At 41.8% G+C, this 22,456-nt stretch overlaps 1 protein-coding gene across 3 annotated transcripts in view; it reads left to right on the top strand.

The window, feature by feature from the left end:
- The window catches only part of LOC106581675 (collagen alpha-1(XVIII) chain), a 210,717-nt gene that overhangs the window by 91,870 nt on the left and 96,391 nt on the right, over positions 1 to 22,456 (top strand). The window contains exon 1 of one of the 3 annotated variants that reach the window (XM_014163883.2): positions 3,751 to 4,234. The exons of 1 other annotated variant lie outside the window; for it this stretch is intronic. In XM_014163883.2, coding sequence (XP_014019358.1) covers positions 3,871 to 4,234 — 364 coding nt within the window. In that variant the 5' untranslated portion in view covers positions 3,751 to 3,870. Of the gene's footprint in view, positions 1 to 3,750; positions 4,235 to 4,977; positions 5,306 to 22,456 lie in introns of those variants that run through there. One more of the 3 variants, XM_014163882.2, reaches the window with a different exon arrangement.

Here is a 22,456-nt window from a genome sequence, read left to right as displayed (position 1 = left end):
CTGTCTTAAACTATGATAATCAAAGAGCGCTCTAAGGGAGATTGGTGTTGTGGATTTTTATGAAGTTGTGACCACAATGAAAGAGTTATCACTTGGACTGCAAATGGAAATAAATCAATAAACTGCTTTATTCTAAAGTTGTCAGCACCCCCTCTATCTCTTGTGCTTGTGGTTGTGGTCAACTTAGTTTGGAGTGACTTGTTCATTTCCTTAGAAACTGGAAAACAATCAGCAATAATGGACATTCATTTTTGACAGTGTTGTGCCAATATCCTCTCCAGTGAGGGAAAATTATATTATGAGTCCATTAACCTTTGTTTCCACTTACAAGTGATCATTATACAGTCCCAAATCATCCTTCCTGCTCTTAATTGTGAACCTCATGTGGCCATTCAACTGTACTAGCATTCTAGTACAGTTGAATAATTACACACACACACACACACACACGGACGCAGCGGTCTAAGGCACTGGATCTCAGTGCAAGAGGCTTCACTACAGTCCCTGGTTCGAATCCAGGCTGTATCACATCCGGCCGTGATTGGGAGTCCCATAGGGCATCGCACAATTGGCCCAGCGTCGTCCGGGTTTGGCCGAGGTAGGCCGTCATTGTAAATAAGAAGTTGTTCTTCATTGACTTGACTAGTTAAAGGTTACAGACACCACACCACACTGACCAAAAAGTTATTTTGTTGGCATTTACGTGTGTCCCCATTGCGATTACATTTACATTACATTTAAGTCATTTAGCAGACGCTCTTATCCAGAGCGACTTACAATTAGATTAGATCGTAATCATAACCTATTTCTTTCACTTACTTTTTTTTTTTTTTTAAGGGGTGGATCAGCTTAATATTGCGGAAAGAATATTGCTTCCATCAATGTAATTGTCTGCATCATTTCCAATCCCCCATATATTTTTTGGGGTAAATATATATATCCATACACGCATGCATACATATACACATATAAACATACACATACCTATATAGACATACATACTTTCTTTCACTTACTTGTTATGCTGTTTCGTTGTTCATTTGTTCAGTCGTTTCATTCTCAACCAGGATTTCATCATACATGTCAAGCAGTAAAGTTTCAGCTGTCTGTCCGTGGCCTCTCTTCCTTAGTGCACACTGTCAATCAATCAATCAAATGTATTTATAAAGCCCTTTTAACATCCGCCGATGTCACAAAGTGCTGTACAGAAATCCAGCCTAAAACCCCAAACAGCAAGCAATGCAGATGAAGAAGCTAGGAAAAACTCTCTAGAAAGGCCAGAACCTAGGAAGAAACCTAGAGAGGAACCAGGCTCTGAGGGGTGGCCAGTCCTCTTCTGGCTGTGCCAGGTGGAGATTATAACAGAACATGGCCAAGATGTTCAAACGTTCATAGATGACCAGCAGGGTCAGATAATAATAATCACAGTGGTTGTAGAGGGTGCAACAGGTCAGCACCTAAGGAGTAAATGTCAGTTGACTTTTCATAGCCGATCATTCAGAGTTAAAGACAGCAGGTGCGGTAAAGAGAGAGTCCAAAACAGCAGGTCCGGGACAAGGTAGCACGTCCAGGTCCGGGACAAGGTACCACGTCCAGTGAAGGTAGCACGTCCGGTAGCACGTCCAGTCAGGGTTCAATAGCCGCAGGCAGAACAGTTGAAACTGGAGCAGCAGCATGACCAGGTGGACTGGGGACAGCAAGAATTCAGGCCAGGTAGTCCTGAGGCATGATCCTAGGGCGCAAGTCCTCCGAGAGAAGAGAGAGAGAAAAAGAGAGAGAGAGAATTAGAGGGAGCATACTTAAATTCACATAGGACACTGGATAAGACAGGAAAAATATTCCAGATATAACAGACTGACCCTAGCCCCCCGACACAAACTATTGCGGCATAGATACTGGAGGGATATCTAGGGGGATATCTTCAACCACCAACCTACTACCCTGAGACAAGGCTGAGTATAGCCCACGAAGACCTCCCCCACGGTACGAACCCGAGGGGGGCGCCAAACCGGATAGGAAAATCACATCAGTGACTCAGCTCTCTCAGGTGATGCACCCCTCCTAGGGACGGCGTGGAAGAGCACCAGTAAGCCAGTGACTCAGCCCCTGTAATAGGGTAAGAGGCAGAGAATCCCAGTGGAGAGAGGGGAACGTTCGTCGCTCCAGTGCCTTTCCGTTCAACTTCACACACCTGGGCCAGACTACACTCAATCATAGGACCTACTGAAGAGATGAGTCTTCAATAAAGACTTAAAGGTCGAGACCGAGTCTGCGTCTCTCACATGGATAGGCAGACCATTACGTAAAAATGAAGCTCTATAGGAGAAAGCCCTGCCTCCAGCTGTTTACTTAGAAATTCTAGGGACAGTAAGGAGGCCTGCGTCTTGTGACCGTAGCGTATGTGTAGGTATGTACGGCAGGACCAAATCGGAAAGATGGGTAGGAGCAAGCCCATGTAATGCTTTGTAGGTTAGCAGTTAAACCTTGAAGTCAGCCCTAGCCTTAACAGGAAGAGAGGCTAGCACTGGAGTAATATGATAATTATATTTTTTGTTCTAGTCAAGAATCAAGCAAATTGATATCTTTCTGACAGATAAGATCTAAACCAGGCCAGAACTTGTCCGTGTAGACCGATTTGGGTTTTCAATCTCTCCAAAAGAATGTGGTTATCGATGGTATCACTGTCACTGTGTCCGTTTCTATCTTGTCCAGCTGTGTATGTAACATTTCACGTAATCCCTGTTTCTTGTCAGCATCGAAGTAGTGGTCCTTGTGCCTAGCATCGAGCATGGTGGTGACACAGTAAAGAGGCTCAGAGAGAATGCCACCGAATCGGTTTTCAGCTGTGCTAACATAATTGCAAAAGGATTTTCTAATGATCAATTAACCTTTTAAATTGATAAACTTTGATCAGTAACACAACGTGCTATTGGAACACAGGAGTGATGGTTGCTGTTAATGGGCCTCTGTACGCCCATGTAGATATTCCTTTAAAAAAAACAGCCGTTTCCAGCTACAATAGTCATTTACAACATTAACAATGGCACATAGCCCTTTTTCAAAGGAATTAGTTGTTTTTTAGGGGCTCTTTAAGAAATGATATTATTAGACTATTCGTGGATCATAATATACAAGTTTGACAGTGTTTCTTCCCAGCCAAAACTGATCTTTGCATTACCGCTGTCAGATGACAGATAGCTAATAGGCTATTTTATAATGTTGTCTGGTGAAATGAATAAGTGAATGTTCACCACATATGTTTATCTTTCACAGAAATGGTGGAGTATGTAATGCATGTAATGTTTATGTTTTATAACCCTCTAGACTTCAGATGAAATTACATAGGTAAACAAGCAAGACCATAAAACCCTGCACACACTCTATGCCATTCCATCATCTGCCTACGATTTTCACATACTTTAGTTTAGTTTTTTAAGATAGGCTGGTGGACTTTCTATCATGACTTTCTATCATGTTTGTACAAAGAGATTAACTCAGGGGGAACAAATTGCCCTTTTCTGTAAAACAATGAAAAGCACCAACATTTACATTGAAAGTCAACCATCTGTTTTCTCTAAAGGTATCCTTTCTAAAGAGACCCTTTTCACTGCTGGGACAAAAGGAGGGTAGGAGGAGGAGGAGGGGCTGTGGGAGGGAAAAGTTACAAGGACAACCAATAAGGATGAGACCTCCTTGTCCCCGCCTTCGAATTAAGGCACTCCTCTTCACTTTTCCCCCTCTGGCTGTTGGTCTGCAGTGTACTGGAGGAGAATGGAGCATGTGGAGTGAATCAGTGGCAGTGGGCATGTCACAATTCACTCTGGGAACCTGATCAACACTGCTGGTGGAGTACGTTTGTGCAGCAGCAGGATGGATTGCAAAATTGGATTCCACCTGAGTGTCTCCCTTTTAGTGGTAGTCTTGGTGGGCCGTTGTGAGGCGTTCTGGTTTTCCTGGGGCGGTACAGATGGCACCACTGAGGCCCCATCGCTGGACAATGAGGGATCTCTGAACCCAGTGACTAGCAATGAATCACCAATGCCGGAGAACATTGAAGAAGTGGGGGCAGATCTCATTGACATAGCAAGCGGGATACATACGTTTGTGCAAACTTGGAACCAGAATGCGAAGGCCACGGATGCCCCCAAGCTGACCACTGTGAGGTCAAAAGCCAGGAATGAGCGCCCAATGGAAAAGGTTGCCGGTCGGCCCACGTCAAGGGGAAGCAAACCTGGTAATGACATGTCCGCAGTACAGGGTATGGGATCTGACCTCAGGGAGTGGTCATGGGTTGGGAGTGGGTCTGGATTTGGATCCTGGTCGGGATTTGGGTCTGGTTCTGAATTCGGATCTCGGTCTGGATTTGGTACTTGGTCTAAAATTGAATCTGAATCTAGTTCTGAATTTGACTCAGAGTTTGAAATCAGATCTGGGTCAGAAATCAGATCTGGGTCTGAAATCAGACATGGGTCTCAAATTAGACCTGTGTCTGGAATTGGTTTTGGGTCTCAATCTGGATCTGGGTCTAGCATTGAATCTGGATCTGAACCAGGAACCTCTATGTGGGATGGCCAGGAGGGAACAGTTTTACCCACAGACCTCATCGGTTTAGCAAAAAATGTCAATGTGCTTGCAGGGAAAGAGAATGAGATGCTGGGTATTATCCAGGTGGACCTAGCAGAAAGTGTCTTGGACGAGCACAACAGAACAGCTGAGTGGAATGCTATGGTTTTCCCCATAGACAGTCAGCCCGTCCCAAGTGTTAATGTCTCTCTTGAGACAACTCCCAGTAGCAATAGAGTAATTAACAGTAGCTCTAGTTGGTATGCCAATAATTTTAACTCGACAAAGTATTCTGATGAATACACTGTCTCAGGTGACTTTCTAAACCCTTTTGACAGCAACCACTCTCTCTTAGCTACTAGTGAGACTCCAGCCCCGGAATCCCCACGTTGCTGGCCCATAGATTTCCATTTGCCTTTCTGCAAATCCATGGGTGGCGACAGCTTTGTGTTGCCCAACTATTTCAATCACAGCAGCGTGAAGGAGGTCCGGGCTGTTTTGGGCTCTTGGGCGTGGCTCTTGAGGTCGCGCTGCCACCATAGCCTGGAGTGGTTTTTCTGCCTTCTGCTGGTGCCCAGGTGCCCCCGGGGACTGCCACCGCCTTGGCCTTGCCGCAGCTTCTGCGAGGTCCTGCAGGACAGCTGCTGGACAGTCCTCGATGAGGGCAGCCTCCCTATGGAGTGCCACTCTTTGCCCGACGAGGATGATGGGTATCAGTGCTTGTCAGTTAGTAACCAGAAAGGTAATCACTGGTTAAAATGTATCCCCTTTTTGGGAATCCATTTTCAACCATCCCCAATCCCACCCCCTGTTTCTTTTTTTGTCACCCAGTAGTCCTTGGACATTTGTCTCGTGTTTCTTGGGCTCATCCTGACACAGTGTGTTTTAAGTGCATTATATGAAGGTTCAGGGGACTAACCAGTGTATTTCCGTTTGCAACTCAACCCTTCGGCAACAACAATGGTGTGAGCAAAGACTAAACAAGCATGGCACTAGTGTTTTCCTCATAACCCAAACCGGTTGCATGTCAATGTATGTCCAAGTCTGCCGGTTGGCAAGTGACTAACTAAAATGTAGAAGAATGTGTCACACACACACATGAACGCACACACATTCCCCCAGAGGTAAAACATTTTTTTTTTTCTGGAGAGCTATAGATGGGCTATAAAGAGACTTTAGCATAATGTAAGTTAGGTGCAGGATAAAGAGTCTACTTTTGAGGGAGAGGGACTTGATGAAGCTGAAGTTGGAAGTTTATATATATATATAGTTTGAGATGATGTAATAAAACCAGAGTAAAGGGCTAAAGGTCACAGTTGGATTCCGTGTTATATGATTTGTCCCTCCCAGACTTAAATGGAGTATTTATAGTCATTTTATTTCTTTCATGTGCACATAAAGGAGTGAAGGACACCCCGGCATGTAGTGTACATTCTATACATAATCTTTTGGCATGCCATCTTTATATCAACTAGCTGTCACATGTATTCAAAGAATAAACCATTGCAACACACATTACAAGCAGTACATATACACGGTAACTTTGAAATGAAAATGATTACATTTTGGTTGTATGAATTGCTTGTCATAGTTCGTGCATTCTGCTCTCTACATGGTCAAATGAGCTGTCGTGTTACATTGAGCACATGGGAAGTGATTATTTAATTTTTTGTGGTTTGGTGTGATACATTCAACCAGCCCACCTTTGTGTTTGAATATACTTGCATGACAGTTGATCTTATTTTAGCTTGGTGACTGTTTCAACTTTGAGACATATAGACACCAGTTGCAGGTATTTCAATGGCCTTGAGCATGATGGGGGAAAGATAAATGGTACTGGTAGAAACAAATTTTTCCTTTCCCTGTCCAACATAAACTCTGTTCAGCAACAAACCTGTTTTGGATGCCACTGGGTGCACATGCAACATTTTTACTCTGCTAGTTGGGGAGAAGTTGGGTTGAGCAATAATTTGCCTATGCCATCAGTGTACCAGGATGGTAGCTCATTATATTCAGTTAAGTCAGCTCTCAGCCGAACACTGACCTTTCTAGCCTCCGATCTCATGATTAGATCCCACCCTGCTGTTATGGTACAGTGAGTGGGGGCTCTCAGGATTCACTTTTGGCCTAAGCATGCCGTGGCAAAATCTCTAAACCACATGTTGAGCTCCAATTTACTTTCTTCTCTTTGCCAGGTAGTAATGTGGAAACAGATATGCTCATGGTTTCTATGTCAAATGAGTGCATTTTCTTTTCTAGGCGTTTTTCTGAATCTGCACATAACTTTTTAAAATACTTCAGCAGGCACATTTCCTAAAATGGAAAAACATGAAACATAAAACGCTTCTTACAATGTTGGAGAGGAGGTGGTGTAGGTACACTACATGACCAAAAGTATGTGGACACATTCTTGTCGAAAATCTCATTCCAAAATCATGGGCATTAATATGGAGTTGGTCCCCCTTTTGCTGCTATAACAGCCTCCACTCTTCTGGGAAGGCTTTCCACAAGATGTTGGAACATTGCTGCGGGGACTTGCTTCCATTCAGCCACAAGCACATTAGTGAGGTCGGGCACTGATGTTGGGCGTTTAGGCCTGGCTCACAGTCGGCGTTCCAATTCATCCCAAAGATGTTTGATGGGATTGAGGTCAGGGCTCTGTGCAGGCCAGTCAAGTTCTTCCACTCTGATCTCAACAAACCGTTTCTGTATGGACCTCGCTTTGTGCACAGGGGCATTGTCATGCTGAATAAGTTAAGGGCCTTCCCCAAACTGTTGCCACAAAGTTGGAAGTACAGAATAGTCTAGAATGTCATTGTATGCTGTAGCGTTAAGATTTCCCTTCACTGGAACTAAGGGGCCTAGTCTGAACCATGAAAAACAGCCCCATACCATTATTCCTCTTCCACCAGACTTTACAGTTGGCACTATGCATTCGGGAAGGTAGCGTCCACCAAACCCCTCATGTCCACCAAACCCAGATTTGTTCATCGGACTGCCAGATGGTGAAGCGTGATTAATCAATCCAGAGAACTCGTTTTCGCTGCTCCAGAGTCAATGGCGCCGAGCTTTACACCACTCCAGCCGACGTTTGGCATTGCACATGGTTATCTCAGGCTTGTGAGTGGCTGCTATTCCATGGAAACCCATTTCATGAAGCTCCCAACGAACAGTTCTTCCAGAGGTAGTTTGGAACGCGGTAGTGAATGTTTCAACTGAGGACAGACGATTTTTATGCGCTTCAGCAGTCGGTGGTTCCGTTCTGTGAGTTTGTGTGGCTTACCACTTCACGGCTGAGCCGTTGTTGCTCATAGACTTTTCCACTTCGCAGCACTTTCAGTTGACCGGGGAAGCTCTAGCATTTCAGAAATTTTGACGAACTGACTTGTTGGAAAGGTGGCAGCCTATGACAGTGCCACGTTGAAAGTCATTGAGCAGCCATTCTACTGCCAATGTTTGTCTATGGAGATTGCATGGCTGTTTGCTCGATTCTATACACCTCTCAGCAACGGGTGTGGCAGAAATTGCCCAATCCACTAATTTGAAGGGGTGTCCACATACTTTTGTGTATATATAGTGTACATTTCTATGAATAAGTAATTCAAAAAGAAGAGACACATTGTTTGCCATATTAAGACCCCATAAATATTTACAATAAGTAGTTGTTTAAAGGTACTGAAAATGGCTCCAGATTACGAAGTTGTCAAATAAGTATAGTGGTGGAGTGTGATGCCATTTCACCCTGATCAGGGTGGTGTATTTGGAGTTTCAGTGCTCACATTCATATCATCCGGCTTTACACTATCTCTTTTTACGGCACTGCTATCTCTAGACAGCTTGCTCCACTGACAGGCTTTAGTGGACAAGATGTCTCTGGTCCGACACTAAGTGAATCTGTAGAGTGAATCTGAAAAGTCTCAGAAATGTAGGAAACACCATGTGATTCTCTGAAACATTCAGAGTATGTGCCAGCTAAATTAAATAAGTCACATTGTAAATGACCTTAGGGCAAGTCATGCTCTGCACTCATGTTATAAAATTAGTCCTCAAGGACAGGAATTTTATTGCCGATATCTAAGAGCAGCAATTCAGCAGTGAGGCTGAGGCATCTGTGCTTGGTATTGCCTATTAGAGCTGCCTTGAGGTACAGCTCTATCTATCCATTACAGCCTATCAGCTTAGTCAAGACCAACAAAAAAATCCCACTAAAAGACCATCTGGTAGCATTCACCCACATATTGGTCCCTTGGTTGAAGTCCATCAGCTGGTGTGTAACAAATGGCTCTCATATTACTTTGTTTTTGGGTGATCACTGAGATGCTGAGTATGCCACATAAACATAATTGCCCTAAAACATGCACAAATGTGTGATTTACTTTTGTAAAAGATTTTTGGTCATACTGTATATTACACTACTCATGTGGTACCTGTTATGATAGCAAAATTGCTTGATTTTATGAAGTGAACTGCAGTGGTGCAGCTCAGTGTTGAAACGTTAACAGGTTGATGGCTTCAGCTTTCATTAGAGTGCAGGTCACAGTTGAATAGCCGAGCTAATGTTTCACAACCTGTAAAGACCAACCCTAAAGCCAAAATCGGTCTGTTTCGTTGTTAATTAGCCCAGGGTAACTTAATATGGGTATTTTTCCAACCCCCAACACTCTTCCACCACATCCTTCCCTCACTGGTAAATACTTTCATAGTGTTGGGTGTGTGCTTCGTCATGGCTACTATTTCAGACACTTCCTACTATCTACAGTTCCTGTGGCCATCGTGTGTAGGAGAGGGCACTTTCTTTATCCCTATCTGTACCCCCTCATGCCCCCACTTGTTATTTCAATGTTGATGGGCTGCTTATGGAAGAGTCTCTCATCGCTTCCCTTCATAATTCTGAGCCGGAATTTGGGCGGGTGCTCGGTGGGTTCACAGTTGCATGTTGACTTCATCAGGGCCCTGCACAGCAGAGTATAATGAGGCAGTTTACACACTTTCTATATGGAGAGATGTGTGGGAGGGTCACTGCCCATGGGAACATTGCACTGATGTTGCCCTTGTGCATGAGTGGATCAAATAGTGGGTAGTTCTACCACTTTAATAACTGGGAGCACCCCAGTGGCATGAAATCAAATGGTTTAACTCATTAGCCATTTTAGTAATGTCTAGGGTTTTGTCATGGTCACTTGCTTTCCTTTGAAAGATAAGCGGTTACAGATTTCAGGGTTGTTGGGGTCAATTGCATTTACATTTGATTTGTTTTAATGTGACAAATTGGAGAAATGTCCAAGAAAGTCCTCTTTGAAAAGAAGGAGACATTGGGTAAGGGCATTGACTGACCTAGTATGGGGTCCATTCCTGCAGTGGTCAGCAGGTGGAGCTAGTAACTAGTTATCCATGCTCTTAGATACCCCCACATTTCTATATCATGAATGATATTCTCCCTTCAATGTGTAACCATACCAGATTATGACCTGATGATGAATGAAATTGTCTCCCTGAATTGTGTTTACATTGGCCAATGTATAGGATGATGTTCCGTATGAATCTTATGACCATGTAAAAATGGAAAAGAAGAATGACCTGTAATATTTGTTGGCACATCTCCAATGCATTGTTTTCTTTTTGTCTTGTGTTGTTTTGTATGCACTTACATCATTCAGTAGGCCTATTGGCCATTTCACAGGCTACAGGACTGCCTACCTCTTGATGGGATAGGGTGGGTGGGAATAGAGATGTTAGGCTGTATATGTTTGTGCATGTGTATGTATCTTGTTTGTTTATTTTGGTCTCGTTTGAATAAATAAACTATATACAAAAGGAGACATTGCTTCATAAAAGGGCAGTCTGCAGTTCAAACTATAACAAAGTAGTCACCCCTCTGCGGGATGGAGAAATGTATCACTCTTAAATTCATTGACTATGGATGCAAGGACTAACCAGCTATTATATCAAAATTATAGTTTGAACAATGTTTTGATGCTCTACAGTGTTTGTTTACAATTGCATTGATTACAAACAATGGAGTAAAACAAGCTTATATGTTGGGTTATAGTGGGGTACGACAGTTGAACTAGGCTCATAAGGCATTTATATAGTTATATTCATAAAGAATCAATTGGTGTAATAGTCCAAAAATCACAATTACCCATGTAGTTCAACTTTAATTTAACATTTCCGGAATTGACTGAATTTAAATAGTTAATCCCAACATCGCTAACTGCTACAGTGGTCCGTATGTCTTCCCCACTGCCAGACAAACTCTGGCAGTGGGATCATGTATATATTAGGGTTTGTGTTTTTGTGGCTTTGCGGTTTCTATTCCCAGGGGTTCATACTATACTGGGTCTGACACTGATTATCCACAATGCAGTGGTTCCATGCAGGGAGTCTAATATTGTATCCCATGACAGGAAGGCTTAAAGCTGGCACAGATCTCACGCAGGTGTTAGCTATTGGAAAAACATTTCTAAGCTGCACTCTGAGGGTTCCAATTATGGGCACAATGTTCTCAATTGTTCACTGACAGAAGCTCCAAGCTCCCTGGTTTCTGTTACAATGGGAAGGCCAATGAAATGGTCCTTAGTATAGTAGAGATACAGAAGTAATTTTCAGCTGGACTATGACCATGCAGAGTACCTCTTGATTAAACAGTTTTCAATGACTTTTGGTCATTTTGGTTGCCATTTTGTTTTCCCCAGAGCTATTTATTGAAGCATTGAAGGAACACCCTGCCAAATTGCTCAAGGCATAGCATTCCCATCTCGTCATTTTCTGAGGGGATATGATTAAGGCCCGGTACCGAGTCTGCAGAGCTTAAGTGGTACCCACTCCGTCAGCACTTGTCTTTTTGGAAATCGAGCTCAAGTCTTACTGCTGGCGATGTCGTTAGAATGCCTCCCCCCCACAGGCCATAAGTTATGCGCTATGGTCATATTGAAAGAGAATGCAATTTAGGCCTCGTCACCAAACGTGCAAAAATTTTGGATGCATGAAAAGGGTACAACCTGGTGGTCATCAGAGTGCAATGCATTTCTTTTCCATCCACATTTTAATATGACTTTTACCTTGAATGCATCTTCCATATGCACCATTGAACTCTCTCACTTGTTTCCAATGGGGAAAATGAATGGGAAAATAAGTTGGAAGTTTCCTTGCCTGTCTTCTGTGTTATTTAAATAAACAACTTGATAACACAGAAGTCCCAAACGCTAGTGTCATTTTAAGATATCAGACTTCAAAATCCTTCCAGCCATTTTCGCACAGTGAGGTACTAGCCAAACCAGATCAAACCAGACACATCTGATATTCTGAATTGCTTAAAAGAAGCAGTCACACCTCTCTAGCCAATGAGGTTCTGTTAAACTCCAATAATATAATAGACAAAACTCAAATTACCAACGAGTTGAACCAACATTTTATAGCAGCGGGCGATTTATTTGAAAGGGGCAATAAGGACAACTCTGAAAAGACTGTTCATGACACATGTTCATGACACATGCATCTCTGATGCATCTCTGTTCAGTCACAGACATGCCTGCTCCTGTAAATGTTGACCAACTGTTCTCTCTTCAGCAAGTCACTACTAAGAAAGTTCTGGACACTCATTTAGTTATTGATGTTAAAGAAGTCCATTGGGGCAGACATGCTTGACCCGTGTCTTCTATGGCTTGCTGCACCTCTGATTGTGGAGCCCTTGACACATATTTTTTATCTATCCATTCTTCTGGGTATTATTCCTTTGTTCTCTCACTCCACAAAGGTAGTGATCCCTGTGATCATAATAATTAGCGGCCAATCTCAAAACATTCATGTTTAGCAAAAAAATGTAGATCTCTTGGTAAATTCTCAGGTGTGGTCCTTTTTAGATAGAAATTGTATTCTGAATTCTCACCAGGACACAGCACCATCTCGGCTGCTTCTCAAGTCATAAATTACATAGTTAACAAACTACACAGGAAACCGCACTGCGCTGCCCTTTTATATTGATCTGTCGAAAGCATTCAATATGGTTGATCATGCAGTCCTGCTACAGAGGCTACCCGAAATTGGTCTAGGCCGAGTGGCCTACGGCTGGTTAAAAAATTACCTGCATGATAGATGTCCTGTATATCTGCTGATGGAGTTCAGTCTAATTTTCTTAACATAACCAAAGGAGGGCCACAAGGCTCAGAATTAAGCCCTTTACTGTTGATTACATGAATAATGTTGGCTTGTCCCTGAATAATAACTGGGGCCAACATCTCTATCCGGATGCCCCCTCAGTGCAGCAGGCCATTAACGACCTTCAGCTTTGATTCAATTCAAGAATTGCTTACAGATCTTAAATTAGTGTTAAATGTTAATTAAACCAAGTTTGTTGTTCTCCAGGTCTTGTCAAATTGAACCTAAAGATCTGTGTAGCTGCACCTTCAAGGGAGCCTAAATTAAGCCAATCCCTCATTAGTATGTAGGTATTTGGATTGATGAAAACTGTCTTTTAAAACACACATTGAAAAACTGAGAAAGATTGGTAATTAAGATCGGTTTCCTTTATACAAATAAATCCTGCCTTACTTTTGAAAACAGGAGGAAGATTGGTAAAGCATCGCTCCTCCCAGTACTTGACTATGGTGATATAATCTACATGCACGCAGCAGCCTCTGTTTTAAAACCTTTAGATTAAGTCTATTACTCAGCCCTGCATTTTTTATCACAGGAGACAATTTTCGTTCATATACAGTAGTTCTGTTGGCTGGGAGTCTCTGACTACCAGAAGGGCCCAACATTGGCTGATATTTGTATATAAAGCCGTTCTCCAGAAACTCCCATACTACCTCATCACTTCTTAAAACTTCACTAGGGTAGGGGGCACTATTTTCACCTCCGGATGAAAAGCGTGCCCAAAGTAAACTGCCTGCTACTCAAGCCCAGAAGCAAGGATATGCATATAATAGAAAACACTCTAAAGTTTCCAAAACTGTTAAAATAATGTCTGTGGGGACAGCAGAACTGATATGGCAGGCGAAAACCTGAGAAAAATCCATCCAGGAAGTGGGATTATTTTATGTTTGTAGTTTTCTATTGAATGCCATTACAGTATCCATTGACTTAGGACTCAAATTGCACTTCCTATGGCTTCCACTAGACGTCAACAGTCTTTAGAAATTGTTTCAGGCTTGTATTCTGAAAAATCAGGGAGTAAGACCACTTTGAATGAGTGGACACTGCAGTATCCCAGAGGTTTTTCATGCGCACGACCGAGAGCACGCCTTTCTTGTTTTCCTATTATTTTAACGAAGCTATTGTCCGGTTGAAATGTTATTGATTATTATGACTAAAAACAACCTGAGGATTGATTATAAACATCGTTTGACCTGTTTCTACGAACTTTACTGATACTTTTTGGATTTTTCGTCTGTCTGTTGTGACTGCCTTTGAGCCTGTGGATTACTGAACAAAACGTGCGAACAAAAGGAGGTTTTTGGATATAAAGAGGAACTTTATCGAACAAAACAAACATTTATTGAGTAAATGGGAGTGCAACCCTATGAAGTTCATCAAAGGTAAGTGATTCATTTCTGACTTGTGTAACTCCTCTACTTGGCTGGTAACTGTTTGTAATGATTTGTCTGCTGGGCGCTGTTCTCAGATAATCGCATGGTATGCTTTCGCCGTAAAGCCTTTTTGAAATCTGACACCGTGGTTGGATTAACAAGAAGTTAATCTTTAAACCGATGTTTAACACTTGTATGTTTTATGAATTTTTATAATGACTATTTCTGTTTTTGAATTTGGCGCTCTGTAATTTCACTGGATGTTGACCAGGTGGGGCGGTAGCGTCCCACACCCCCTAGAGAGGTTAATTGGAAATCCAGCTACCATCAGACTTGCTCTCAAGACTGGCTGGTTCTAGAGGTTCCACGTGTCTCCACAGAGTCCGGGAAGGTTGCTTTTAGTTATTGTGCCCCTAGATCATTGAATGACCTGCAGGCCACTTTGAGGCTTGACTCTCTGGTCTCGAAGGGTCAGTTCGGGACTTTAATTAGGAATGCGGTGAAGGAGAACTGCACTTGTTTTGATTGATTTGTAATTTTATCTGTCGCTTTTGAATGTGATTTGTTTTAATTGTAAATGTTGATTATTCTTTTCCAGAGCACCCTTGTAAATGAGACCCTGGTCTCGATGTGTTTCCCCTGGTTAAATAAAGGTTACATTCTTATAATTTTTTTTAAATTGTCATTTGTGCCACTATTAGGCTAAAGATATGAGAAAAATATCTGTACAAAAAACAAATCCCTTTGGAATGGTAATTGTTTACGTATTTTATTTCAACCCTAGATTTTCAAATCTTTTATTCCCCAACATGGGACAATTTGGGAACCAACCCCAGCAGGACCCTTTCAGAAGCTGCACTTTTTTCTGACTGATTGGCCTAGATCAAGTCTTCTTAAACTGTCAATGAATGACAAAAGCTTTTCTGGGGGTTGAATGGAGATCCTAGTTAAAATGATAATATTATAGGGCTGGGCAGTATACCGGTATTGATGCATGGACCAGTTTTGTTTTTTTCTTTACCTCCTAGAATGGTATTTCAATGTTTTGGTTTGTTAAATGTGATACGGCACTCCATTTTTATACTTTACTCCACTACTTGAGTCTTCTCTCTCACCAAACTCCTCCCCCTGTCACTCAAGGAGTGCAGTTGTTGTTGCTCGGCCACAAGATTGTTTGCCGACTGTTCACTCTTCAGTTTGCATGGTCATTGCAGCAGACGCAACAATATGTTGATGACAACTATGCTGCTTTCCACTTTGCTTCTGAATATACATTTGCAAGTGTTATATAATTACACTTAGTTTGTGTACAGTATGTTACCATCTGCAAACAGCTAGTTGTCTTTTCATAGCAAGTTGTGGCTAAAATAAATCATTAGCCACTAATCGCTAGTTAGCTCGCTGGCTAGCTAACTAGCTAGCTAATAAATTTACTGAGTCAGAGCAAACGTAGCTAGCTAATACAGCCTAATATCTGTGCTGGTGTAAGCTTAAATCAGCATGTTGTTTGTGCAACAGCATCTTCTAAATCAGAGAGGAATAGATGCTGCTTAGCGACATGAAGTAAGATACAACATTTAATGTAGCCAAAGATGATAGGATCCGACTCCCCTGGGAAACACTGACCAACACTTTGGTTCCTACCCTGTGACAATAACGCCTCCATAGAGATCCTATTAGAAATCTAATTTCTAATTCTATGAATGCCTCCCTGGCTTTTTAATTTGGTGTCATGTCAAACAACACTGTATTCAAAGTGCCTACTATTCCATTCTGAATAATCATTATATTTCCATGATTCCAACAGTTCAGCTAAGTGTTTTGACCTAGCCTAGGCAGCCGATAGTGGCTATCATCTAGGATTGATGTGCATTCCCGGTAATACACTCGTGTCGCCCGTGGACCGGCTCATACATAAAGCATCCTCCATCAGGGGATAATTTTCCTCATTAACTATCTTTATTGGCGAGCCAGCAGATTTTCCACCACCATTTTTGGATTTTCAGACAACTTAGGATGTTGCACACCGCATTCAGCCAAGGGTGTGCAACATCCTAAGTGGTGTGAAAATCCCAAAATGGACGTGGAAAATTGTGTTAAAGCTAGTTTAAGAGGAAAATTATGCCCTTTAAGCCTGAATGGAGGATACTTAATATACGAGCCAGTCCACAAGGGACACGACTGTATTACCGGGAATGCACATCAACCTTAGTGGCCTCTAGATCTGCACTATCGTCTATCGGCTGCCTAGGCTAGTTTTGATCTAAATCGCAATTGCAATATTTTGTTAAAAATAAGGCCTAGATTTTTTTACCCATATCGTGCAGCCCTATGTGGCAGTGTGTAAATTAGCTAAAATCATATCAACTTTTGTTTTGAAGTTTCTTTGAACAGAATAAAACAACCTGAGTTGAGAAATCCCTATTTAAAGTGACTTAGAATGTATGTGTTGCCACTCTAGGGTCATGCACAACTCATAGAGCAAATGTAAAACTTTTATTATTAAAAAACATAAAAGACCACCAAAGACCGTCAAAAATGTGAAACATATCGTGATATATTTGGGCCGTATCGCCCAACCCCTGCACACAGACCAATTTGTTTTCATCATTTCAAATGACTCACTGCCTTTTAGACAACACAATACGGGTGCATTCACCGACATCAGCAAAGGCATTCCTTTGGCTTTACATTTGAGGGGGAAAACCTTACAGTCATAAATGATAAAGCGGGTAATTCAATTGGCTTCCGTTTCTCGTTGTGTTGCAAGACGCTTTGCCGTTGTTGTTGACGAGTGATTTATTCTACATTGTTTAATAGGCACGTCAACATCTCCCAGTTTATATCAGTATGCTGAGAAACATAGGTCATTTTAGGGACACATTGCCATGAACTGCCAGATATGTGCCTAAGATATCAACTGAGGCTCCCTTGATATTGTTTATGGCCATGCCTGTGGGTGAAACTAGATCTGGTCGGCATAATAGGTGAACTGTTCCATAATGAGGGGGCTTGTGTTCAGAAAACTCAGAATGCTGTAGAAGCACACAGTTCCAGGAAAAGGAGGACTCATCGAAAAGATCAGATGACCGTATCATAGGAGAATGAGGTAAGGGCATTAAGAAGGTGGAGAGGAGGCAAACTTTCCCTCCAGATGGAACGTTATGATCTCAGACTGAGGGACAAGGCTCTGTTTGTCTATTGTCACAAGACACAGATCTTTGTCCTTTTGTTTTATCCCAAAAACCCTGAGACACCCCCACATGTCAGCCAAAGTGCATCACCCCTGCAGACGTTTAGGGGTTAAGTGGTGCCTTGCACAGGAAATTATGACTAGGAACTTGATGCCAGCAACCCTCCAGTTGCCGGCCCACTCCCCACCAGACTTTTTACCATTGAGAACTGGCCGAGAGAGTGAGGGGGGTTCCTGTGCCGACCTGCAAGCGCAGGCCTGCCCGTCCATCTGTGGCCCCTCGAGCAGTCATTCTCACTTTATCCTGACAAGCATCTTGTAGGGCAGTGTGAATGACGATTTATTGTTTTCTGTTCAACAGTCATGAACTCACAACTCTCTCTGGTGATTTGAGTGGGGCCCTCACTTGCAGCAACAAATGCCTAGTCCTGTTTAGTGTCTTATGTCTGCTTAGTTAGGTCATATGTGACAGACCGGCTCGATTTGGTCTTCTGTAGCAAAATTTAAAATGGTGTATTTTACATTGGATAAAAGTAGAGACTCAGAGCTAGAAAATGGTACGTCCTACACTTCAGTTGAGGAACAATGGGAAATTAATTCCGCTTTGAAAGTTGATAAACGTGTAACCTCACTTTTGAGAAAATGGCCTTTGAATGTTTTGGTATACCTACTGAGAGCTCTTCTTTGTCTACAACCATTCAGCATTGTTTACACCCTCTTAAGGGTGTTCTGTCCTAACAACAGCAGTCAAGCACCCAATCTAACTGGCTAACGTTGGCTAGCTACTTCTAGACACAACTCACTCTGACTATTTTCCTCTGCCCTTGCAGAGCTGGTTAGGTTGTTTTTATGTTATACAGAACATTGGTGACTGCAACTGTGCTGCTGGCAACAATTTACGGTTTTTTTTGCCAACATTTACTGGCACCGGCCATATTCAATGGGTGTTGAGCATTCGTAGGTTTGTCCGTTATTCTGTGCTCTGGCTATCTAATCCGATTTCAGAGCTCTCTCGTTTGAGTGTGCAGAATAATTAATTTACCAGCTACATCTATCAACAGTGACATCATTAACATTCTATTGAAATGGTTACTTGCATAGTGGAGTATTTTGTTAACCTGTTAGGGCTAGGGGGCAGTATTGACACGGCTGGATAAAAAACGTACCCAATTTAATCTGGTTACTACTCCTGCCCAGTAACTAGAATATGCATATAATTATTGGCTTTGGATAGAAAACACTCCAAAGTTTCTAAAACTGTTTGAATGGTGTCTGTGAGTATAACAGAACTCAAATGGCAGGTCAAAACCTGAGAAGATTCTGTACAGGAAGTACCCTGTCTGACCATTTCTTGGCCTTCTTTGCCATCTCTACCCATTACAAAGGATCTCTGCTGTTACACGACACTTCCTACGGCTCACATGGTCTCTCAGAAGGCGGCAAAAAGCTGAATCGTGGCTTTGCAGGCTCTGGCTGAAAAAAAGTAGCGCGTTTGGGTAGTGGCTGGTTACAGTACTGTGAGACTCAGGCGCGTGCCCGCGTCGACCGAATGCTTTGTTTTCTTTCCTCTGTTTACCTAAACGGAGATTCCCGGTCGGAATATTATCGCTTTTTTACGAGGAAAATGGCATAAAAATGGATTTTAAACAGCGGTTGACATGCTTCGAAGTACGGTAATGGAATATTTAGAAATGTTTTGGCACGAATTGCGCCATGCTCGTGACCCTGATTTACCATTTCGGATAGTGTCTGGAACGCACGAACAAAACGCCGCTATTTGGATATAACTATGGATTATTTTGGACCAAACCAACATTTGTTATTGAAGTAGCAGTCCTGGGAGTGCATTCTGACGAAGACAATCAAACTTTTGTAATAGTAAATCTGACTTTGGTCAGGGCTAAACTTGGTGGGTGTCTAAATGGCTAGCCGTGATGGCTGGGCTATCTACTGAGAATATTGCAAAATGTGCTTTCACCGAAAAGCTATTTTAAAATCGGACACCTCGATTGCACAAAGGAGTTCTGTATCTATAATTCTTAAAATAATTGTTATGTTTTTTTGTGAACGTTTATCGTGAGTAATTTAGTAAATTGTTAGTAAATTCCCCGGAAGTTTGCGGGGGTTATGCTAGTTCTGAACGTCACATGCTAATGTAAAAAGCTGGTTTTTGATATAAATATGAACTTGATTGAACAAAACATGCATGTATTGTATAACATAATGTCCTAGGTGTGTCATCTGATGAAGATCATCAAAGGTTAGTGCTGCATTTAGCTGTCTTCTGGGTTTTTGTGACATTATATGCTAGCTTGAAAAATGGGTGTCTGATTATTTCTGGCTGGGTACTCTGCTGACAATCTAATGTTTTGCTTTCGTTGTAAAGCCTTTTTCAAATCGGACAGTGTGGTTAGATTAACGAGAGTCTTGTCTTTAAAATGCTGTAAAATAGTCATATGTTTGAGAAATTGAAGTAATAGCATTTCTAAGGTATTTGAAAATCGCGCCACGTGATTCAACTGGCTGTTGCGTAGGTGGGACGAATTCGTCCCGCCTAGCCCAGAGAGGTTAAGACATGTAGGTAGCTAAACAATGAACCATAATCCCAACTCATGACGTTACTACCCTGCATGAATCTGCAGGTAGCTAACATTTATATTTTTCTACATTTACGTCATTTAGCAGACGCTCTTATCCAGAGCGACTTACAGTAGTGAATGCATACATTTCATGAATTTTTTTTTGTGCTGGCCCCCGTGGGAATCGAACCCACAACCCTGGCGTTGCACACACCATGCTGGCGTTGCAAACACCATGCTCTACCAACTTGAGCCAACCAGGTTCAATGTTAGCTAGCTAACATTAGGCTATAACTAGCAAAGCAAATGGCTCTGAGATACGGATAATATACACCTAGCGAGCCAGCCAGCTAATGTTAGCTAGCTAGCTAACAGTACACTTTAATATGAAATGAAAACGACTTTCTAACAAAATTAGAAACGTGTAATATCTGAAAATGTTGCTAGCTAGACTATCTTACCCATTATACATGGATGGCTGCTTCTCCCTTTGTCATAGATGCCGTGGTTGCCCTTAGTTTGAAGATGTAATCCGGAGACAGGTGTTTTCTCCATCACCTTAGCTATCATACTCAAATTCCACTGATTACAAAATTTGATCCAACAGAAAGTGGAGAGCAACACTTATGTAGTTCTACTACGCTATATATATATATATTTAAATGTGTTAGACAGGATTACCTACACATACTGACCAACTCAAATAGACAGAAGCGTGCTACATGGCAGACCATTCTGAACTCATCTCTCGGCATGTCCTGCCCATTCTTTATTTTAGCCAATCATGGGTAGCGGGAAGGATGCTTTTTTTCTGTTACTAAACCAACTAGGCTCATGATTTAACAATTGTATTCCTATTTACAGATGGCATACAAGATTTGTATTAAGGCAAATGACAGTTCACATGTTCTAGAAGGCATTTCTGCCAAAAAAGTTTACGTTCAAATGGCTCTCCTGTAAAGTAGTGATGCGTGACATACGCCTTGTTTCCTAAAACGAGTCACATATACAGTATTATGCATGTTGAACTTTTAAATCCAACAATATAGTGTAGATATGCGGTAGCTGTGTTGCAGAACAGAACATGACCCACTTGAGAGTTGTTTGGCTTTTTCTTCAGTTCTGTCAAATGATGTTATAATCTCTCTCGCACTGATAGATTGGCAATGCAATAAATGAGACACAGGAAGGGGCCTCTGTTATTTCAGACCATGTACTCGACACCTTTTTTTATTATGTTTATAGGAGTGCTCTTCCGTAGCTTTGTAGATTACCTCATATATTTTACCTTTCAACCTAACCACCTGCAGACCCTAATGGCCTACGCTTCTCATAGATCCCCAGGAGGACTTTGAACCTTGTATAATGACTCATAGAACTTGTTTATCTGCCATCTGATGGTTCTCAAATAATGTTTTGTAAAGGAGAAAAAAACATATCAGCTGATGCTCAAAGATGATCAAACAAACTTGTAGAGGTTTTGTAGAAAAAAAAACATTTGTTTTGCATTACTTCCCATTTGAAGTGTCTTCTTTATCCTTGACTGATAAGATTTTTATCTTCCATAATGTTCAATATTTATAAAGATGTATTGATTTATATTTTGAATTACAATTATGATGAAATAGGACAATTTGTGCATGGTTATTTGCTTATCACCGTGCAATAGAGGTGCATTTTCTCACTACAAATCACAAGATGCGGATTTGAGGTCGAGAGGACACACGTCTTTGTGTTCTCTGTTTATTTCCAAAACTTCCCCCATTATTATGCACTGATTCCATACCATTCACCCGGGGTGACAGAAGAGGGAGCACAGATATTTGGGGAACACAGCTGTAGGTTTCCTGTTGCTGTCACGTTCTGACCATAGAGAGCTCTTATTTTCTATGGTAGAGTAGGTCAGGGCGTGACTGGGGGGGTTTATCTAGTTCTATGTTGTTTGGTTCTAGTTTCTTTTTTCTATGTTGGGGTTTTTGTATGATCTCCAATTAGAGGCAGCTGGTCATCGTTGTCTCTAATTGGGGATCATATTTAAGTAGTTGTTTTTCTCACCTGTGTTTGTGGGAGATTATTTTGAGTTAGTGCATGTTGCACCTCTTTCGTCACGGTTTGTGTTTTGTTTGTAGTTTGTTTGTTTTGCAAAGTTTCACATTAAAATAAAAGATGTGGAACGATACCCACGCTGCGCTTTGGTCTCCTTCCTACGACGAACGTGTCAGTTGCACTGACATGATGGCATTTAACCTCTCTAGGCTAGGCGGGACGAATTCGTCCCACCTACGTAACAGCCACTGCTATCCTGTGGCGCGATTTTCAAAACCTTAAAAATCCCATTACTTCAATTTCTCAAACATATGACTATTTTACACCATTTTAAAGACAAGACTCTCGTTAATCTAACCACACTGTCCGATTTCAAAAAGGCTTTACAACGAAAGCAAAATATTAGATTATGTCAGCAGAGTACCAAGCCAGAAATAATCAGACACCCATTTTTCAAGCCAGCATATAATGTCACCAAAACCCAGAAGACAGCTAAATGCAGCACTCACCTTTGATGATCTTCATCAGATGACAACCCTAGGACA

This window comes from Salmo salar, chromosome ssa21 (assembly GCF_905237065.1).
Source record: "Salmo salar chromosome ssa21, Ssal_v3.1, whole genome shotgun sequence".
Classification (NCBI taxonomy): domain Eukaryota; kingdom Metazoa; phylum Chordata; class Actinopteri; order Salmoniformes; family Salmonidae; genus Salmo; species Salmo salar.
Note: the sequence above shows the minus strand (reverse complement) of the source record. Positions and strands in the feature narration are given on the sequence as shown.